We start from the raw sequence: 18,903 nt of genomic DNA on the forward strand, positions 1-18,903 counted from the left end.
GATTTCTCTCCCCATCAGTAGATTCTGATCCACAGACCTCAGAGCCCGAGCTGGGGTGTAAGGCTGGATCAGATCACTGATGTAAGGAGGAGTCTGACCATGAATAGATCTGAAAGTAAGAACCAGAATTTTAAAGTTGATCCTGAAAGAAACTGGAAGCCAGTGAAGAGTTTTAAGGATCGGAGAAATGTGAGTTCTTCTACTTATATAATTAAAAATATTTTGTGTTAAAGTCGGCAGCGTTTAAACCAAGACCCTTTTTTTTTTAGACTTGACATTTCGCTGTCGAGTCATTTATCCTCCCAAGATCCCAATTTGACAGCAGAATTGATGCACCGCGAGCGTGACTCCAGCCTCGGTCGAGCAACAGCAGAGACGGCCCCCCCACTGTGTTCCCCCCCCCCCATCGACTCTTGTTTCTGCTCACACTCTTTTTTTTTTCTTTTTTTTTGTTGCCTTCTCACAGCATCTGCGGAATCCAACACCTGGAGCGAGCGGGCAACAACCTGACGCTGTTCGACTCGCTCTACTTCTGCGTGGTCACGTTCTCCACGGTGGGCTTCGGCGACGTCACGCCGCAGATCTGGCCTTCGCAACTGCTGGTGGTCATCATGATATTCGTGGCGCTGATCGTGCTCCCGATCCAGGTGAGGATTTGCCTAAACTCCCTGAAGGGATTCAGTCAAAACACAACAACCAACCTCCTGGATTGATTTGTTTAATGAAATGCGTCGCTTTGGTTACGATTGATAACACGAACCAGCAGCTGCTCCGCTCTAAGGGGGGGGTGTTTAGTTGAGTTAATGTTTGCCTCAAGCCAGGGTCGAAGCCGCTTCTTATTCAGTGCGGGAGTTACGTCGGGTCGACGAGGAACAACAGGGTAACCCAAGAGGGTCATGCCAACGGATCTTTCAATATTTAAAAGGTGGCGACTCGCTGACGCCGCCAACCAACCCGGCAGCAGAGGTCAGAATCCATTAATAAAGGACGGAGCCAAAGAAAAACTCTTTGGTACTCAATTTTGATTTAATCATTTTGACCATTTTTCAGAAAAATGAGAGTGAGTCTTGCAAAGTAACCTTGAGAGCTGGTAAAAAAAAAAAAAAAAGTCTGACTATTGGAGATAAATGGAAATTGAACTGAATATCCCCAGAAAACCTTGTTTAAACCTGTGTGTAACCTTTTCAAATAAACCTTGGTTTCCACGTCTTTTGGCTGAAGAGTTTCATGGTATAGGTTCTCACAAACAAGAGGCTAAAAAAAAAAAAGTTAAAATCACAGGGCTGTTGAAGCTAGCTTTAAATATTTGGCTAGCTTGACATTTAAAAGAAATGATGTCAATATTTCGCAGTAATAATGGATGCATGGATGGATGAGAGCATGCATGGATGGATGGATGGATGGATGGATGGATGGATGGATGGATGGATGGATGGATGGATGGATGGATGGATGGATGGATGGATGGATGGATGGATGGATGGATGGATGGATGGATGGATGGATGGATGGATGGATGGATGGATGGATGGATGGATGGATGGATGGATGGATGAGAGCATGGATGGATGGATGGATGGATGGATGGATGGATGGATGGATGGATGGATGGATGGATGGATGGATGGATGGATGGATGGATGGATGGATGGATGGATGGATGGATGGATGGATGGATGGATGGATGGATGGATGGATGGATGGATGAATGAATGGATGGATGGATGGATGGATGGATGAGAGCATGGATGGATGGATGGATGGATGGATGGATGGATGGATGGATGGATGGATGGATGGATGGATGGATGGATGGATGGATGGATGGATGGATGGATGGATGGATGGATGGATGGATGGATGGATGGATGGATGGATGGATGGATGGATGGATGGATGGATGGATGGATGGATGGATGGATGGATGGATGGATGGATGGATGGACGGACGGACGGAACTTTATTGATCCTATTGATTAGTCTTAGTAGTATTCTGCCTCAAGCATTTAACAATACCAAAGCCAGAACGATATTTGTATAAATAAACCACAGTTAAAAAACAACCAAAAGTAATAGGTGATAACTTGAACCCTGAATAATTGCTTTTAACCCTAAATAAATAAACTAATTGTTGTGTTGAAGTGTTACCAAGTGATTCCACTCAAATGTGGCTCAAGATTGCTCTCCTGTGATGCAACTCTTGAGACTCGCTGTGTAAAGCAAACTTCAAATTGATCTGGCGGTGAAAGTCTATTGACTGTGTTGTCGGCTGTAATGACTGAAGCTCTGCTCTTAAGCGCTTTTGTGTCAAAGTATTTCTATTCTTTGAGCTCAAAATTCAGCAGGTGATTTTTTTCCCCACCATTTCTTTATTTCTATACAACCTGCATGAGAAATTATGGTTCCCACTTTTCTATTGAATGTCCTTCAACCATCATTCAAACTTTCCCTCTTTTGACAGGTAAGGTTAGTCCGATGTAACAATGGAGTGAAAGAGTGAGAGGTACAAACAGATGGACTTTATATTTGAAAAATGATGTCATAAAGAAATGGATGGACAGACCATGTAGATGAATGTATATGAATGATCAATGGAGGGAATGATGGAAGCTTTGGTTGGTTAATGAATGGATAGATTCATGCATGGATGAATGGATAAGTGAATGGATGGATGGATGGATGGATTGATAGATAGACGGATAGGTGGTTGGATTAGTTGTTCCTTGGATAAATGGATGGAAGGATTAATAAATGGATGGGTGTATGGATGGGTGGATGAGTTGGTGGGTCGACAGGTGGATGCATACATGGATGGATGGATTGATGAGTTAGCGGACTGACAGATGGATAAGCTGGTGGATGGATGGATGGATGGATGGATGGATGGATGGATGGATGGATGGATGGATGGATGGATGGATGGATGGATGGATGGATGGATGGATGGATGGATGGATGGATGGATGGATGGATGGATGGATGGATGGATGGATGGATGGATGGATGGATGGATGGATGGATGGATGGATGGATGGATGGATGGATGGATGGATGGATGGATGGATGGATGGATGGATGGACGGACAGATGAATAGATTGATGGATGGATGGATGGATGGACAGACAGACGAATAGATTGATGGATGGATGGATGGATGGATGGACGGACGGACGGACGGACGGATGGACGGATGGATGGATGGGCAGACAGACGAATAGACTGATGGATGGATGGATGGATGGAGTAGTTAACTGAATGATTGCTTTTAACCCTAAATAAATTACATAAGCCTCGAAACATCAAATTGATAAAAGGTAGAACAACTTGTTTGGAAATAAAGAAATTCTCTCTCACCCACTAAATTTAAAATAAGAGCGTTACAGCGCCACCTATTAACAGGGAGGCGACATTGCTCAGGGATTTAATTCACTCTTAAATTTGGGTAGTAAATCGGGGGAATGACTTTTCTAATTCATGTTAGCCGAGTGGAAAAGGGATCAAACCACTGTTCAATAAAGTTGGACCCAATGACAAATGGAATAAAGTCACTGAAATGGAATTGTTGGCCTGAACTGCCCACTAAACACCAGTTTACACCAAGCATCAACCGCAATATTTACCAATTTTTCTTGTTTTATTCTCATCAATACAAGATGGCCTTTTCGCAGACTAAACAAGCTGTCAAATTTGCAAAAAACTCCTTGTTAATCTTTGGCAAGATGTGTACCTCTTGGAACAATGTGATGAGTCACTGCGTCCCACGTTGATTTACACCACTATTTTTGTTCTTCGGAAAGAAAGGAAGTGACTCTCTCTCTCTCTCTCTCTCTCTCTCTCTCTCACGTCCCCAAATCCCTCTTCTGTCGTTTTTCGCCGCCCCATCGAGGGAAAACCACTTTGAAGCGTTTGCACACAAGCGTTTACAGTATTCATACAGTGGCTTATGAAACACCTTCAGTGTCCCTTTTTTTTTTTATGACTCGGTGAGATCGTGTTCACTCGTGAGGCCGTTGCCATTTCATGTGTTGAGTCTCACGAAAAGAGCCATTTTCGGAAGCCAAAGGACGAACACATTTAAAATAGAATACCTGTGAACAGTATTCAACAGCTCGGGACATTTAGTGGTACGTAAAAAAAAAAGTGTAAAAAGAAATCACATCCTACACATGCCCGACCAACTGGCCACCAAACACATTCTCCCTTAAAGTTTTTCACCAGGTGTGATGAGTCACTTTAACAAAAAGCTTCTTTTTTTTTAAAAATCAAATGTTTTAAAATTGTTTTGCTAAAATAAAAGCTGAAGCTATAAAAGCTGATTCCTGCACCTCCAGCATGGATACGTGTCATGCTCCTCCCTCCCATCTTTCATCCCTAAATACCCCTTGACATTTCAAGAAAAAGCCCCCTCTAGCTGTGTGTGTGTGTGTGTGTGTGTGTGTGTGTGTGTGTGTGTGTGTGTGTGTGTGTGTGTGTGTGTGTGTGTGTGTGTGTGTGTGTGTGTGTGTGTGTGTGTGTGTGTGTGTGTGTGTGTGTGTGTAGATGTGTGTGTTGTGGTCCATGACATGCACAGCAGAAACCATTCATCACATCAGGATGCAGCTACTTTTCATAAAGCGTTTTTTTCGCAATCACTTCATACTTCGTTAAAATCAAAAACTTTGGAGTTGTTCAAACCAATGACCCGAATCCACCATTAAGATTTCAGTTCAGAGAAACAGTAACGTCCACGGAGTTACGCGAGATGATGAGCTCGGATAATGGTCCTTGTTGAGATGATTAACTAAATTGGGGGATCAATTTCCCAGATAATACTTCAAACGAGGAATAAATGGTCCATTTCCCAGAGGAAGTAGGTGCAAATAGAAGTCGGGAAGAACCGGACAATCAAACGAAATGAGAAATAACGTCATTAAATGTCATAAATGTGCAATTTGGACAACATTTTGTCTAAAAGAAGATTGAAAAACCACTGAAAGCAGATACTTCTTCCGGTAGTTTTGCTGTAGAAACATTATATGGGTTAAGAGCCAAGCTTCGCAGTTCGATAACCTTCGGGAAATTGTTTTTTTCCAATTAGCCACAGCAATACAGCAATTATTCATAAAAATAAAAATAAAATAAGAACAAGAATGAAGAGAAATAAAGAGAAAGAACAAAATGATACAATCTAAGTCTAAAGATAAGATAAAGAACAAAAGATATGATAAGATAAGATAAGAAGATAATTATTATTATTATTATTATTATAAGATTAGCAATAACTAACCAAACACAACCAGCCTTATCAATGAGTTTAATGAGAGGGAGTGAGAGAGGGGTTTTTTTTTTTGTCATAATCCGTTAGCTATGATTAGGCATTGTGGCAGTACATTATGGGGCTCCAGATGAGTGACGGGAGTGGACATTATGAACTTTAGTTGGTGACCAGACAAGATGTTTTTAGGCTTTGACGCGACTGTTTATTAAAATAAAAACCTTACGAAGGGATGGTCGTTTTCGGATCGTTCTTTCAGTAGGACATCCCATCATCCCCGGATTCTTATTAAATGAAATGGCCGTCGTTAAAATGCCGAAAAAAAGTGGATGGGAAACATGTACAAGGAGAGAAAAAGGGAGGCAATATAATAAAAATAAAAAGATACTTCTATGCTTCAAGCTGTTACGAGGTAGTGCCGGCGGTGAGGGGGAACAATTTACAATTTGACACCAAACACAGAGATAAGGGAAGCTAAATTTAGCCTCTAAGAAAAAGAAACACATTTCCCAAGAACTCATTACACACGTCTTGTTAAAACATAGCCTTTTATAGACGGATATTGGCTCCCTAAATTTGAGCCTTTCTCTTGATTGAGTTCGCCGTCGCCCCCGAAATGATCTCATTACCCGTCAGCGGTTCTGGCCATAAGGGGGTGATCGGGGGGGACGATTGAAATAGTTACCCAGCAAACCTGTCAAGGATAGAGTAAGGTAAGGTAAGGTAGAACTTTATTGATGGAAATTGTTTTTTTTCCAATAGCCACTGCAAATACCGGAATTTTTCATGGAAAATAAATCAAAATAAAATAAGAACAAGAAAAAAGAGAAATAAAGATTACGCAGATGAAAGAGGAAACCACAGAAACGAGATCGTCGGTGGTTGGATCTTGACACACATTTATTAAGAAAGATCATTTCAACGTAAGTGAAAGCCTGTGGTTTCGCGTTTGAGTGTTTGAGCTGACAGATAATATTAATGACGGAAAGAGGGTATTTCACCGCGTCCTCAATTAAAGGCTCTTAAAAGCTCCACCCGTCCAAAAGGTGAAAAAAATAACTTTAGTTAAGCTTTTTTCTTCTTTTTTTTCCCCCCAAAACACTGCTTTCTCGCTCATTAGCCTCTGCTCTCATGTTCCAGTCGAACCGTCTGACGGCGCCACGCTCTCCATTTCCACCAAAACGCTTTTTTCCCCCTAATTAAAACCAAAGTGCGCCTCACAATACTTCTGTTTATTTCAACCTGATTCCCCATCTGTTGACTGGTGACTCTCTGAATGCAGTTCGAGCAGCTGGCCTTTCTGTGGATGGAGCGACAGAAGTCCGGCGGGAACTACAGCCGTTACCGGGCGCAGACGGAGAAGCATGTCGTGCTCTGCGTCAGCTGTCTGAAGATCGACCTCCTCATGGACTTCCTCAACGAGTTCTTCGCTCATCCGAGGCTGCAGGTGACTCCACCCCCCCACCACCACCATCACGGTCGACGGTGTTTGTTCTTCGTGGTAATCCTTCTGCAGGAGCGTGAGCAGCTGAGGTTAACTCGGAGGATTAATTTAGCAGCAGGACGGATCAAACTGTTGTCTTATTCATGTTGGAGCAGATGTGTTTGCTCAAGGGCGTATGCATGTGTGTGTGTGTGTGTGTGTGTGTGTGTGTGTGTGTGTGTGTGTGAGCGTTAATGCCGGCTACCGACGTCACCGTGACTGGAGCAGACGTTTCAAAGCACAGTAGGGGGTCAAGTTTTTTGGCGTTTAATAAGTATCAGGAAATCATTAAAGTCGATGAGTCAAATCTCCGCTGTTCGCCCCGACAACGGTTTGATGTTTAAAATCAACCCCATTTGGTCCGTCACGGAAAAATATTGAAGCAAGTATTACTTCAGTGGACTATTTAGACCATTGCAAAAAAAACTAAACTTGACTAGTTAAACAACCGGAGAAAATGTAGCAGCGAATTTCAGAAGGTAAAGGTATTTTATTTTGTTGTTATTGATTACTTAATGGATGCCAAAACCAAGAAGAAGAAAAAACCCTTCTTACAAAGTAAAAGATCCCTTCTGGTGTACAGCAAGGTTCAATTTCAGGCCCAATTTAATTCCGAAATATGTTTTCTTTCGATCAGTTTACATTGCATCTCAACTGACTTGTTCCACTCTTTAATGCAGACTGGTTGGTCCAAAATGAGTGACTTTAATACACCTTTAAACTTTTACCATAAATCTTAGTTTCGACTAGACCCCTTTTTTGCAGTTATGTAGGAAAAACAGTTCAGTCCTTCTTACGATTTCTTAATATTATATCCAAAAACGAACCACTTGTAATTATACCCTCTATGGCACCATGTAATTCTCGCCATATTGAATATGTGGTTCAAGGGTTTCAAAAAGTGAAATCAATTTTAAAAAGTTGCAGTTCCTAGAGTGTCCACTTGAGGCTGGCATAAATAAATAAATAAAACAAATGTACAGCCCTAGTCTTAAATAATATTCAGCACACACAGAAACAATCATTTAAATATCAGACACATTATATAATTCCCTTTTGATTATATTCCTGATTATTCATTTCGGTAAATTTGAAGCTTTTATGGTGAATGGGCCTGAATTTCCAAACATGGTATACTAACAAACGGGTGACATCACAGGTGGTACGTCCATATCTTACTAAGTCTATGATGTGGTCATAATCTGAATATATTTTAAAAAAACTTACAAAACTCACAACTTTCTCTGGAATTTCTTCGGCCAATAAAGTAGCTTATAACAGGAAAACAAGTGAGAAGTTTGATTGACAGTTTGCGATGATGGAAAACATGGGACCCGCCGAGCAGCGGGAGAGCAGAAAACAACTCTGCATGTATGAAGGAGTGACACCATCAACCATGATGTCAGAGAACGTCAACATGGAGGGAATATAAAGCCTCACATTTGAATGTAAATATCGACTGAAACACACTAGAAAACTTCATACTTTACAGTCTGTGTATTACTTTTATCATCGACCATCGTTCTGCATTACATTGGAATTGTATTTTGGGATTCTTTAAAAGGGGATTTTTTGGACCAAAGATGATATTCTGCTTTCACTCCCAGCTGGAGCTCAGTTGTCATGGCAGCAAGTTGTCATGAGAATTTGAGGATAAAGGGTTCTTTAAAGGCAACAGTTCTTTTTTTTCCCTCGCAGAACCGACGGGTTAGATATATCAACAGATATATCAAGAGTGTGTATAAAATCATGACGGGATCTAACGTGTGTGTGTGTGTGTGTGTGTGTGTGTTCAGGACTATTACGTGGTGATCCTGTGTCCGGCCGAGATGGACGTCCAAGTCAGGAGGGTCCTCCACGTTCCCTTGTGGGCCCAGAGAGTCATCTACCTACAGGGATCTGCGCTCAAAGACCAGGACCTCATGAGAGCCAAGTAAATAAATAAAAAAAAAAACTGTTTTATTAATTAACCCCAAGGAAATTTCTCACCGCCATTAGGATCTGAGAAGTGAAGCCACGTTTATATTGCGTGTTCATGTTATTGTCTCTCGATCAAGCCCTGAGCGAATCCAACACGGAGCTAATTAATAATCTCCGTCTTTCTCTACGTTATTGACTTTTTCAGAATACGAAAAGCTCTTTTCTATCCTTTCCTTTTTTTTTTTCCCACTGACCAAACTTCGCACCAGGGACGCACATCAATGGTTTTCTGCCACGCCGGGTTTTTGGTAATTAATTCTCTTGATTTCAGTCGTTAACTAATCCAGAACGACGGCTGTTCGCTCTTTTTTTTTTCCCCGCTTACATGAGCTTCTCTCAGAAGGTTGGAAAAAAAAAAAGAAAAGCACCAGTGGTGGAGGCTGTCTTGAGGTGATGTGTGGTAGGAAAGTAGATACATATTTGAGGAGTGTGCAGACCATCAGCCGTCGGTGTGTGGAGCAGAGGTCCAGACATCCATCTCAGATATGACAGGTCACTAGAGAAACCTGGATGGAGAACACATACCTCGCCACAAAGAATGGGAATAGCTATGAAGAAATACAACGAAACCTCCTGTTTGCATTTCTAATGACAGATCCGTCATGTCAACTCATTTATTATGGCTATGCTAACATTGTATTATGTATGTATAATATTACGCATCAGATGCTAGCCATTGTCACCCCTGTTGGTAGAGGTTGGTAGTGCAATCATAATGAAGAATTAGGGTTAATTACCCCAGATTTTTTTTATTAGATTATAATTCTATAATACTATGATCATCAAAGTTCCAATGCTACAAGACTTTAAGTTGTATTATTACCACTTTTAATCTCGTAACATTCTTAGAATATAGTTTGATAAGATATATACTGTAAATATTTATATATTAGGTAAGTAAGTCATTTGTATTTATATAGCGCTTTTTCAGACCAGGGTCACAAAGCGCTTAAACAATCAAAACAATACTCAATAAAATATATACTTTAAAAGTCAAAGTCGAGGTATAAATATATGTTTATATAGATAGATGTATATGGAAAGGGGCGTTCATTTTAACCTCTACTTGTTGCCATAAGCAACATATAAATTATAAATATACTACTCTTTTTATAGCATAAAAATACAGCTTTTAATCTGTAAATCATTCCATTAATAAAAATATATATATATATATATATATATATATTTTCATTCGATGAAAGCAATAATATTTTTATGGAACAACTTCTCAATAAAGATATTAGGAAAATAAAATGCCATTGATAAATGTATCTATTATTTTAAATGGTATTGTTAAATTTCTATATAATTCACTCACAAAGTTAATTTCGGTAAAATATAATGGAAATAATTTGAAGAAAAAAAAATGCATTGAGATTATATTTGATATTAAAACCCAAATTTCATATTCGCTAATTTTCTTCTCCTCTATATATTTTATCTGATCATGGATGAAGTATGATAAAAGAAATGTGGGAGAAAAAGGGTTAAAATGACTCTTTATTCATGAGAATTTTAAATGAAGTTCACATCAGACCAACAAATTCACCTAAAATTTTAACAATTATAATTCTCAGTGTTGGTCACATGATCAACCAATTTTTTTCCCCACTGTATTTGCTTGTAGAGTAGAAGGAAACAAAAGCTACTTTTAAGTTTTGGCCATTTTGCTTCAGACTTTAAAGCTTTTTGCTCTTATTTGACTGACGGTTCGCAATGTATGAAGAAACTTTAACACTTTGAATAACTTCATGAAAGATTTAAAAACATGGCGATATCATATTAAACCGAAAAATAGTTTAGTTCGGACTCAATTTGGTTCTAGAATAAGCCAGTGTTATGCAATATTGTGAAATCTGACTTTTTGGAAGTTACATCTGATACAAAAAAAACCACATGGTGTAAAAAAAAAAGATATAAATAAACAAATTCCTTGCAAGAGAAACATCAGAGACACAGACAAAAAGAAAGCGTACGACCTTATCGGACCACCTACGAGAGTGGGATTTCATGCTCAAATTTTTCCAGCCACCCACCCTCACTGCCTCCCTGATGTATCGCCCGTAAGTGTATCTGCACCGGAAGTGTGGTGCAACCCTCACTGACTTTCATGGTTTTTAATGGAATGATTTAAATCAACCGCAGCCGAACAGCCAGACACGGCCTCTCCGCTCATAACACTTCACCTTCAGATGTACATCTTAATAATCCATCAGTCATATCACGCCTGTTAAGATGCTTCAGAAGCAGCACCGAGACATTCAATGTGTCTAAATCTTTACGATAATTTCTTTCTTTTTTACTTTTTGAGGACATGGCCATACTAGGTTCCCCGAGTACCAACCTTTAAATTTATGACTTCTCGCATTTACGACTGCAGCGCTCCTGGCTGGCATTATGGCATGACAAACAAATTTGTTTGAGTCTCGCGTCTCCGCCTGTTTTCGTCCATAGATGGACTCGAAAGACGGCGCGACACGTTTATCGTTCTCTTGATCCGCGGGTTTGAAAAAAGATCAGATTGTCGTCGCTCACTCTTTTTGCTTCTGTGCCGCAGGATGGACGACGCCGAGGCCTGTTTTATCCTCAGTAACCGGTTTGAAGTGGATCGCATCGCTGCCGTACGTTTGTTTTATGTTGCTATGAACACTTGAAAACATGGAATCGGATGAATGCGTCCTCGGGTCGTCGCAGGCTCGCAACAATCTCACGAACATAACATGGGATTTATTAGAGGCGAGAAAATGCAATAAGATTTAGTCGAATGCTTATTTGAGAGCTTTTTTAACTTCTGCAATTAAATCTACAGGAAATGTTCTTCACAAAACAAGAAGTTGCGATGTTTTTTTTAATCAAGTACCATCTAGAACAGATGGTAAAGTATGGCCCAAGGTTAAAACTGTAACAATTAGCGTCAATTAATTTTGTTATGGCCAAAAGTTTTCATCTAGTTGAAGTCATTATAAATCTTTGTTCATCTCTCTTATAATATTTTTTAAAATAAATAAATAATCTCAATGGCAATATCTTGTATGGATCTATTTTATGACGTGATGGCATAACTTTATAATTTATCTTCTTGTTGTTGTTACAAAAGTTTACAAAAATTAAATCAAAAAAGGTTTTAAGGATGATGGATGGACAGACGGATGGATGGAAAAATGGATTAAAAAGCGGACTGATGGATGGATCAGTTGATTGATGAATGAATATAAATCTATTGATTGATGGTGGATGGGTGGATAGTGAATTGATGGTTGGAAGGATGGATCAGTTGATTGATGGATGGGTGGATGGATCAGTTGATTGATTAAAGGATGAATGGATCAGTTGATGGATAGATGGATCAGTGGATGGATGGATGGATGGATGGATGGATGGATGGATGGATGGATGGATGGATGGATGGATGGATGGATGGATGGATGGATGGATGGATGGATGGATGGATGGATGGATGGATGGATGGATCAGTTGATTGATGAATGTATGGATCAGTTGATTGATGAATGGATGGATGGATCAGTTGATTGATGGATGGATGAATCAGTTGATTGATGGATGGATTGATGGATGAATGGTTGGATGGATCAGTTGATTGATGGATGGATGAATCAGTTGATTGATGGATGGATTGATGGATGAATGGTTGGATGGATCAGTTGATTGATGGATGGATGAATCAGTTGATTGATGGATGGATTGATGGATGAATGGTTGGATGAATCAGTTGATTGATAGTGGATTGATGGATGAATGGTTGGATGGATGGATGGATGGATGGATGGATGGATGGATGGATGGATGGATGGATGGATGGATGGATGGATGGATGGATGGATGGATGGATGGATGGATGGATGGATGGATGGATGGATGGATGGATGGATGGATCAGTTGATTGATGGATGGATGGATCAGTTGATTGATGAATGGATGGATCAGTTGATTGATGAATGGATGGATGAATGGATGGATGGATCAGTTGATTGATGGATGGATGAATCAGTTGATTGATGGATGGATTGATGGATGAATGGTTGGATGGATCAGTTGATTGATGGATGGATGAATCAGTTGATTGATAGTGGATGGATGGATGAATGGTTGGATGGATGGATGGATGGATGGATGGATGGATGGATGGATGGATGGATGGATGGATGGATGGACGGACGGACGGACGGACGGACGGACGGACGGACGGACGGACGGACGGACGATAGATAACTTTAGTAAACCGTTACAGAAGTGACATTTTCTATTCATCAGTCCTTCATTTATTTACAGCGATTGCGAGTCGGAAAAGTTTCTGACAGAATTTAGTCGCAAACATTGTTTATGAGTAATTATGTTGAAGATTGAAAAACTCTCAATGTTTGTTTTTCCATAATATTTGAAAATAGGTTTTTCAACCTCAAATTGCTTCATAACAGATCACTCTGAACGTCTTATTTGTAAAAGGCTTTTGTTGTCGTTAAATGGACTATTTTCTTCCTCGAGATCTGAAAAACATGACTTGCCGAAAGAAAAACTCCATCTCTGCTGAATATGTGTCTAAACATATTATTTAATTTGGGAAGAAAATCCTAACAAATCAAGTCTGTTGTTCAGCCCGTCATGCAAGACTCTTCCCTGTGTGGACCATTAGTTCCCTCGAATGTACACTAACAGAGTAAAAAACAAAATATTCTTCAATACAACTGTATCTATTTTTATTGACTTTATCTGGAGAAAAACATCCAATTATGCAAAAGCAGGTTTAATTTACCCAAAGGCCTAATTAGTTTTTTTATTATTTCAACATTCTACATAAAGTAGAATAGTAATAGGGAAAATATAGAGATAATAAAGAGAATATATCAGAGATTTTAATTGACGTAAAATTGCAGAAAATGAAGACCTTAGATCATAAAACTAAACGGAGGGCAAATTTTTAGGTTTGCAATAGTTGTCTGAGAAAGTACCAATACTATATTTTGATATTTTCTCACTATATTGTATTAATATTTAGCAGTTGTACGTATATATTTGTACGTCTATTTGCATTACACTAATTTACTATTACATACTTATTCCTTACATAAAATTTATTTTTTTATCATATTTCTTTTGATTTATATTTCAATAAGTCTGTAAAAAATAAATAATGTAATTTAAAAATAACATTCAAATATTCTCTTAATTTCATTCATGTTTTACGATTAATCTTCAGGCAGCTACGTGGCAGCATTCATTCCGTCACATAGACCTTAGCCAAAGGAACAATGGGAAATTCTGGCGATGACTGGGGATGAGAGGATACAGTCGACTCCAGCAACTTTAAAAGCTGATGTTTTTGACATATTTTGGTTTCAAAACAAATTTAAGCGCTTAAAACTTCGTCAAGAGTCATCTGTAAATTCTACAACACCAGAGTCAACACACGACAATACCAACAAATATTCCTACAGTATGACAATATATCGCAATTTATTGCATCGCTGCCCCTGTATCGTGATACGCGTCATATCGCCAGATTCTTGCCAATACATACCCCTAGTTTGTAGTATACGTTGAATCTAATACTCAACGTTAACTTCCCGACGGAGCCGACAACAACCTTCTTGCCTCTTAAGGATAGATTTTCCACTTTTTGATCGATTTTTTTCTCTCATCTTTGTTCTTTATTATTTCCCCAGGATCATCAAACCATCCTGCGGGCCTGGGCGGTGAAGGACTTCGCTCCAAACTGTCCGCTGTACGTCCAGATTCTTAAACCGGAGAACAAGTTTCACGTCAAATTTGCAGGTGGGAAAAAAAAATGCAACCTAAAATAAAGGCTGGTGTTCATAGGTTGGTGTTTAGGAAAAAAAAACGTGGCGTTGCTAGGTTTTTATGTCAGGAAGAAGAAGAAAAAGAAAAAAGTTAGATTCGTGTTTATCTTGGTGCTGAGCTGTATCAGCATGCAGAAGCCGAGGCAGCGCCGGGCAGATTGTCTCAGGCTTGGCTCGGAGCCCTCCGAGGGTCTCTGCGACTTTCTTCATTGCCTTTTATAGAGCTTCTGCTGCTTCTACAGAAGCCGCCACTCAAACACCATGGAGTGAGGGGCGGGGGGGGAAGGTTTCGCAGTCGCTCACTTTCCTGCTTTTTCTCACATCTTCCTACCTGCAGCGGAGGGAAAGAAAAAAAAAGCCAGACTTCACTCTGACTTGCTGCTATCCTACCGTCTCTATTAATGATTCACATTTCTACTTTGAGGAGAAAATCCTTTTTTTTTTCCGCCTTTTGACGAGTTCTTCTGTTTGGTTAAGAGCGAGACGCTCTCACTTCCTATCGCTGTTTTAACACGTCGCTGTCATCTTTCTTTTTTTTATGAGCTCGCTGTTATTATTAAGAGCGAAGAAATGCTTCTGCCGCAAAAGTAATTGAATGTTCATCTGCGTTTTGTGAAGTGACACAGCTGCTCCGAAGCCTCCCACTGCTGGATCATGTTTAAATACGACTTTATTGCTTTATCTTTTATTGATATTGCATCTGGTGTCATGTTGAGCGAGGAAAAAATAAAATATGGACCGAGAATTCGCTTTATGGCGTAATTTAAAAGACATTACAAACTCCTTTTGCAAGGCATTTGCTGAAGAAATATACGATACTTTTGCCTCTTTTTAATTTTAACGTAATTACATTTTTTTATTATACATTTTTGTTCTGAAATAAGTATTCTTAAACTCTACCAAGTCTGTGGGGACAACAGACTAAGAGTTACTAAGTTACAAATTAATTTACTAAAGGGTTTGAGTCAGTAGAAAAAAAACTACTACCATTTAAAATGGCCGTAACGCCTCCAAGGATAATCCCATCTGGAAAATACAAACACCATTTGAAAGCAGGGAATCATATCTTTGTAATCATATTTGAGTCGTGATGGTCGCCACCGGCACTTCGGCATTATGGCCGCCAAAACACGGACAAGAGCTCCAGCATTAGCCTCAAGATTAATATTAGCTTCTTAGCTAGATGTCGCCATAACAATCGCTGGATAAATGTTAATGTAATGAAAGCATAACAAAGGTAAATCTTCCAGCAGCTACATGCTAGCAGTGATTCCGTCACGTCCGCCTTAGCTAAAAGGAACAATGAAATCCTGAGACATTCTGGTGATGACTGAGGACGAGGGGATACAGTCGATTTAAGCAGCTTTAAAGCTGATGTTGGGAAATATTTAGGTTCAAATACAAATAAAAGCAGTTACAACTTGGTCGTTGTAGCTTAAGTTGTATTGCAAGTTGGAGATTATTAAAGAAACAAAAATACTTTGAGAAGTAAAAAATTTAATTTGGGAGTCGAAATTTTTAAAAACAGTTTATATTTAGTTTCCTCTTCATGGTTGACTGGATCAAAAACCCACAGTTATGTTGAATAACTTGAATAACATATATCGTAGTGATGGTCTGATGACGCTTCATGAAGCAGTGTCATTATGTTCAGAGTCCACTAGATGGCAGTCTCTGCACTATTTTCCTTTGTTTTGAACAACTGTTCTAATGAAACATCACATCATTTTTAAACTGACGGCGCCACCTACTGACCCTTTAAACATCACTATACAGAATGAAAACTTTTTGGAAAACTAAACTAATAATTTATTAAATAAAAAAATATGCTTATAATAATATTGGTTAATACTTGGTTGAGTTTTTCAATTTTTTTATTTATATTCAAAAATAGATTGATTGGAGCGGAAAACTGTGGTCTATTACTAAGTAAGTAAGTAAGTAAGTAATATTTATTTATATAGCGCTTTTCGAGACCAGGGTCACAAAGCGCTTAAACAATCAAAACAATACTCAAAAAAGTACATACTTTAAAGATCAAGATAATACTGAGAGGTATATTTTATTTTATAAAAACATTTCTTCACATCCTCTGGATGAATAAAAAGATAAATAAAATGAGTACTTGGCTGCGATTGTTACACAACCTTTCTCAATATTCCTTGATATACACATGTCTGTTATTGTTGTGTTGAAGTGTTACAAGTGATTCCACTCAAATGTGGCTCAAGATTGCTCTCCTGTGATGCAACTCTTGAGACTCGCTGTGTAAAGCAAACTTCAAATTGATCTTGGGGTGAAAGTCTATTGACTGTGTTGTCGGCTGTAAAGACTGAAGCTCTGCTCTTAAGCGCTTTTGTGTTAAACTCTTTCCATTCTTTGAGCTCAAAATTGAGCAGGTGATTTTTTCGCCACCATTTTTTTTATTTCTATACAACCTGCATGAGAAATTATGGTTCCCGATTCTCTATTGAAGGTCCTTCAACCATCATTCAAACTTTCCCTCTTTTGACAGGTAAGGTTAGTCCGATGTAACAATGGAGTGACAGAGTGAGAGGTACAAACAGGAACTGGACAGATGGAGGGAAGGATGGATGGATGGGTGGATACATAGATGGATGGATGGATGGATGGATGGATAAGTGGATTTATGGATGATGGATGGATGGATGGATGGATGGATGGGTGGATACATAGATGGATGGATGGATGGATAAGTGGATTTATGGATGATGGATGGATGGATGGATTGATAAATAAATGGATGGATAGGTGGGTAGATTAGTTGTTCCTTGGATAAATGGATGGAAGGATGAATAAATGGATGGGTGGATGGGTGTATGGATGGGTGGATGAGTTGGTGGATCGACAGGTGGACGCATACATGGATGGATGGATTGATGAGTTAGCAGACTGACCGATGGATTAGCTGGTGGACTGACGGGTGGATGAATACATTGAAGGATGGATGAATGGATGGATGGGTGAATTATTTGGTGAACTGAAGGATGGATGCATTCATTGATGGATGGATGGATGAGCTGGTGGAACGATGGGTGGATGCATACATTGAACGATGGATGAATGGATGGATTATTTGGTGAACTGATGGATGGACTGCAGACGGCGGACGGACGGATAGATGCATACATGGATGGATGGACGGATGAATATATTGATGCATGGATGGGTGGATGGATGGATGGATGGATGGATGGATGGATGGATGGATGGATGGATGGATGGATGGATGGATGGATGGATGGATGGATGGATGGATGGATGGATGGATGGATGGATGGATGGATGGATGGATGGATGGATGGATGGATGGATGGATGGATGGATGGATGGATGGATGGATGGATGGATGGATGGATGGATGGATGGTGGGACGGACGGACGGACGAATATATGGATGGACGGATGGATGGACGGATGGATGGATGGATGGATGGATGGATGGATGGATGGATGGATGGATGGATGGATGGATGGATGGATGGATGGATGGATGGATGGATGGATGGATGGATGGATGGATGGATGGATGGATGGATGGATGGATGGATGGATGGATGGATGGATGGATGGACGGACGGACGGGCGGACAGTATAAAGCCTGATCTTGTTAAATATAAAATTAAATAAGAAAACAAATACTAAAAGTTTATAAAATGTTATCATTTCAACAGTTTTGATTCTAAAATTAAAAAGTAACAGATTTCGGTGAGAGAAGTAAGAAATTTAAACATCACACTCTTCGGTTCACAGTATAGACGCTTTGAAAAACCTTGAAATCTTCTCACTCGGCTGAAGTGTGACTTCCATTAACAAGCTATTCAGTCTCTCCTCGGCTCGACTTCACGTCTCCGTCCGTCGAGGAGAAGAAGTCGAACGAAAGATAGTCGACGACCGGCAGCAGAAACTCTCTCCGCAGATATGTAGCAACAATAATATCTGATTGAATTACCTCCACCGTTGAAGTGTAATTACACTTGTGGAGAGGCTGCAAATCAGCACATTTGCACAGGCGGCGTTTGTAGGTGCAGCCGATGAAGCCACAGAACTGATACCAGAGGCCCACGTAATTGGTTCCTCTGGTACCAGACAGACTCCCTGGAATAGGTGACATGTTGGAGTGACACAGAGAGAAGTCATTACGGATGAGAAACCATGACTAACATGGTTTTTATTCAAACCTGCTCGACCAGACTTCTGCTTCTCGTCCATGACGACTCATTAGATTCGACGCTGGACGTTTGTCACCAATTAGTTCTGACCCGCGTGGGTCCGTCGTTGGTAAACAGACCCGTCCCATTATCATCATGCCGGAGGATAACACAATCAGGAATCGCACCGAGGG

General features: G+C 39.8%; 1 protein-coding gene across 2 annotated transcripts in view; it reads left to right on the forward strand.

Moving 5' to 3' along the window:
• kcnt2b (potassium sodium-activated channel subfamily T member 2b) overlaps positions 1 to 18,903 on the forward strand; it is a 78,459-nt gene that overhangs the window by 38,718 nt on the left and 20,838 nt on the right. For both annotated transcript variants that reach the window (XM_087808782.1, XM_087808783.1), the window contains exons 10-14: positions 467 to 647; positions 6,538 to 6,702; positions 8,535 to 8,671; positions 11,279 to 11,342; positions 14,403 to 14,511. In XM_087808782.1, coding sequence (XP_087664908.1) covers positions 467 to 647; positions 6,538 to 6,702; positions 8,535 to 8,671; positions 11,279 to 11,342; positions 14,403 to 14,511 — 656 coding nt within the window. The remainder of the gene's footprint in view (positions 1 to 466; positions 648 to 6,537; positions 6,703 to 8,534; positions 8,672 to 11,278; positions 11,343 to 14,402; positions 14,512 to 18,903) is intronic.

Source organism: Callionymus lyra, chromosome 15 (genome assembly GCF_982586985.1).
Source record: "Callionymus lyra chromosome 15, fCalLyr1.hap1.1, whole genome shotgun sequence".
Lineage (NCBI taxonomy): Eukaryota > Metazoa > Chordata > Actinopteri > Syngnathiformes > Callionymidae > Callionymus > Callionymus lyra.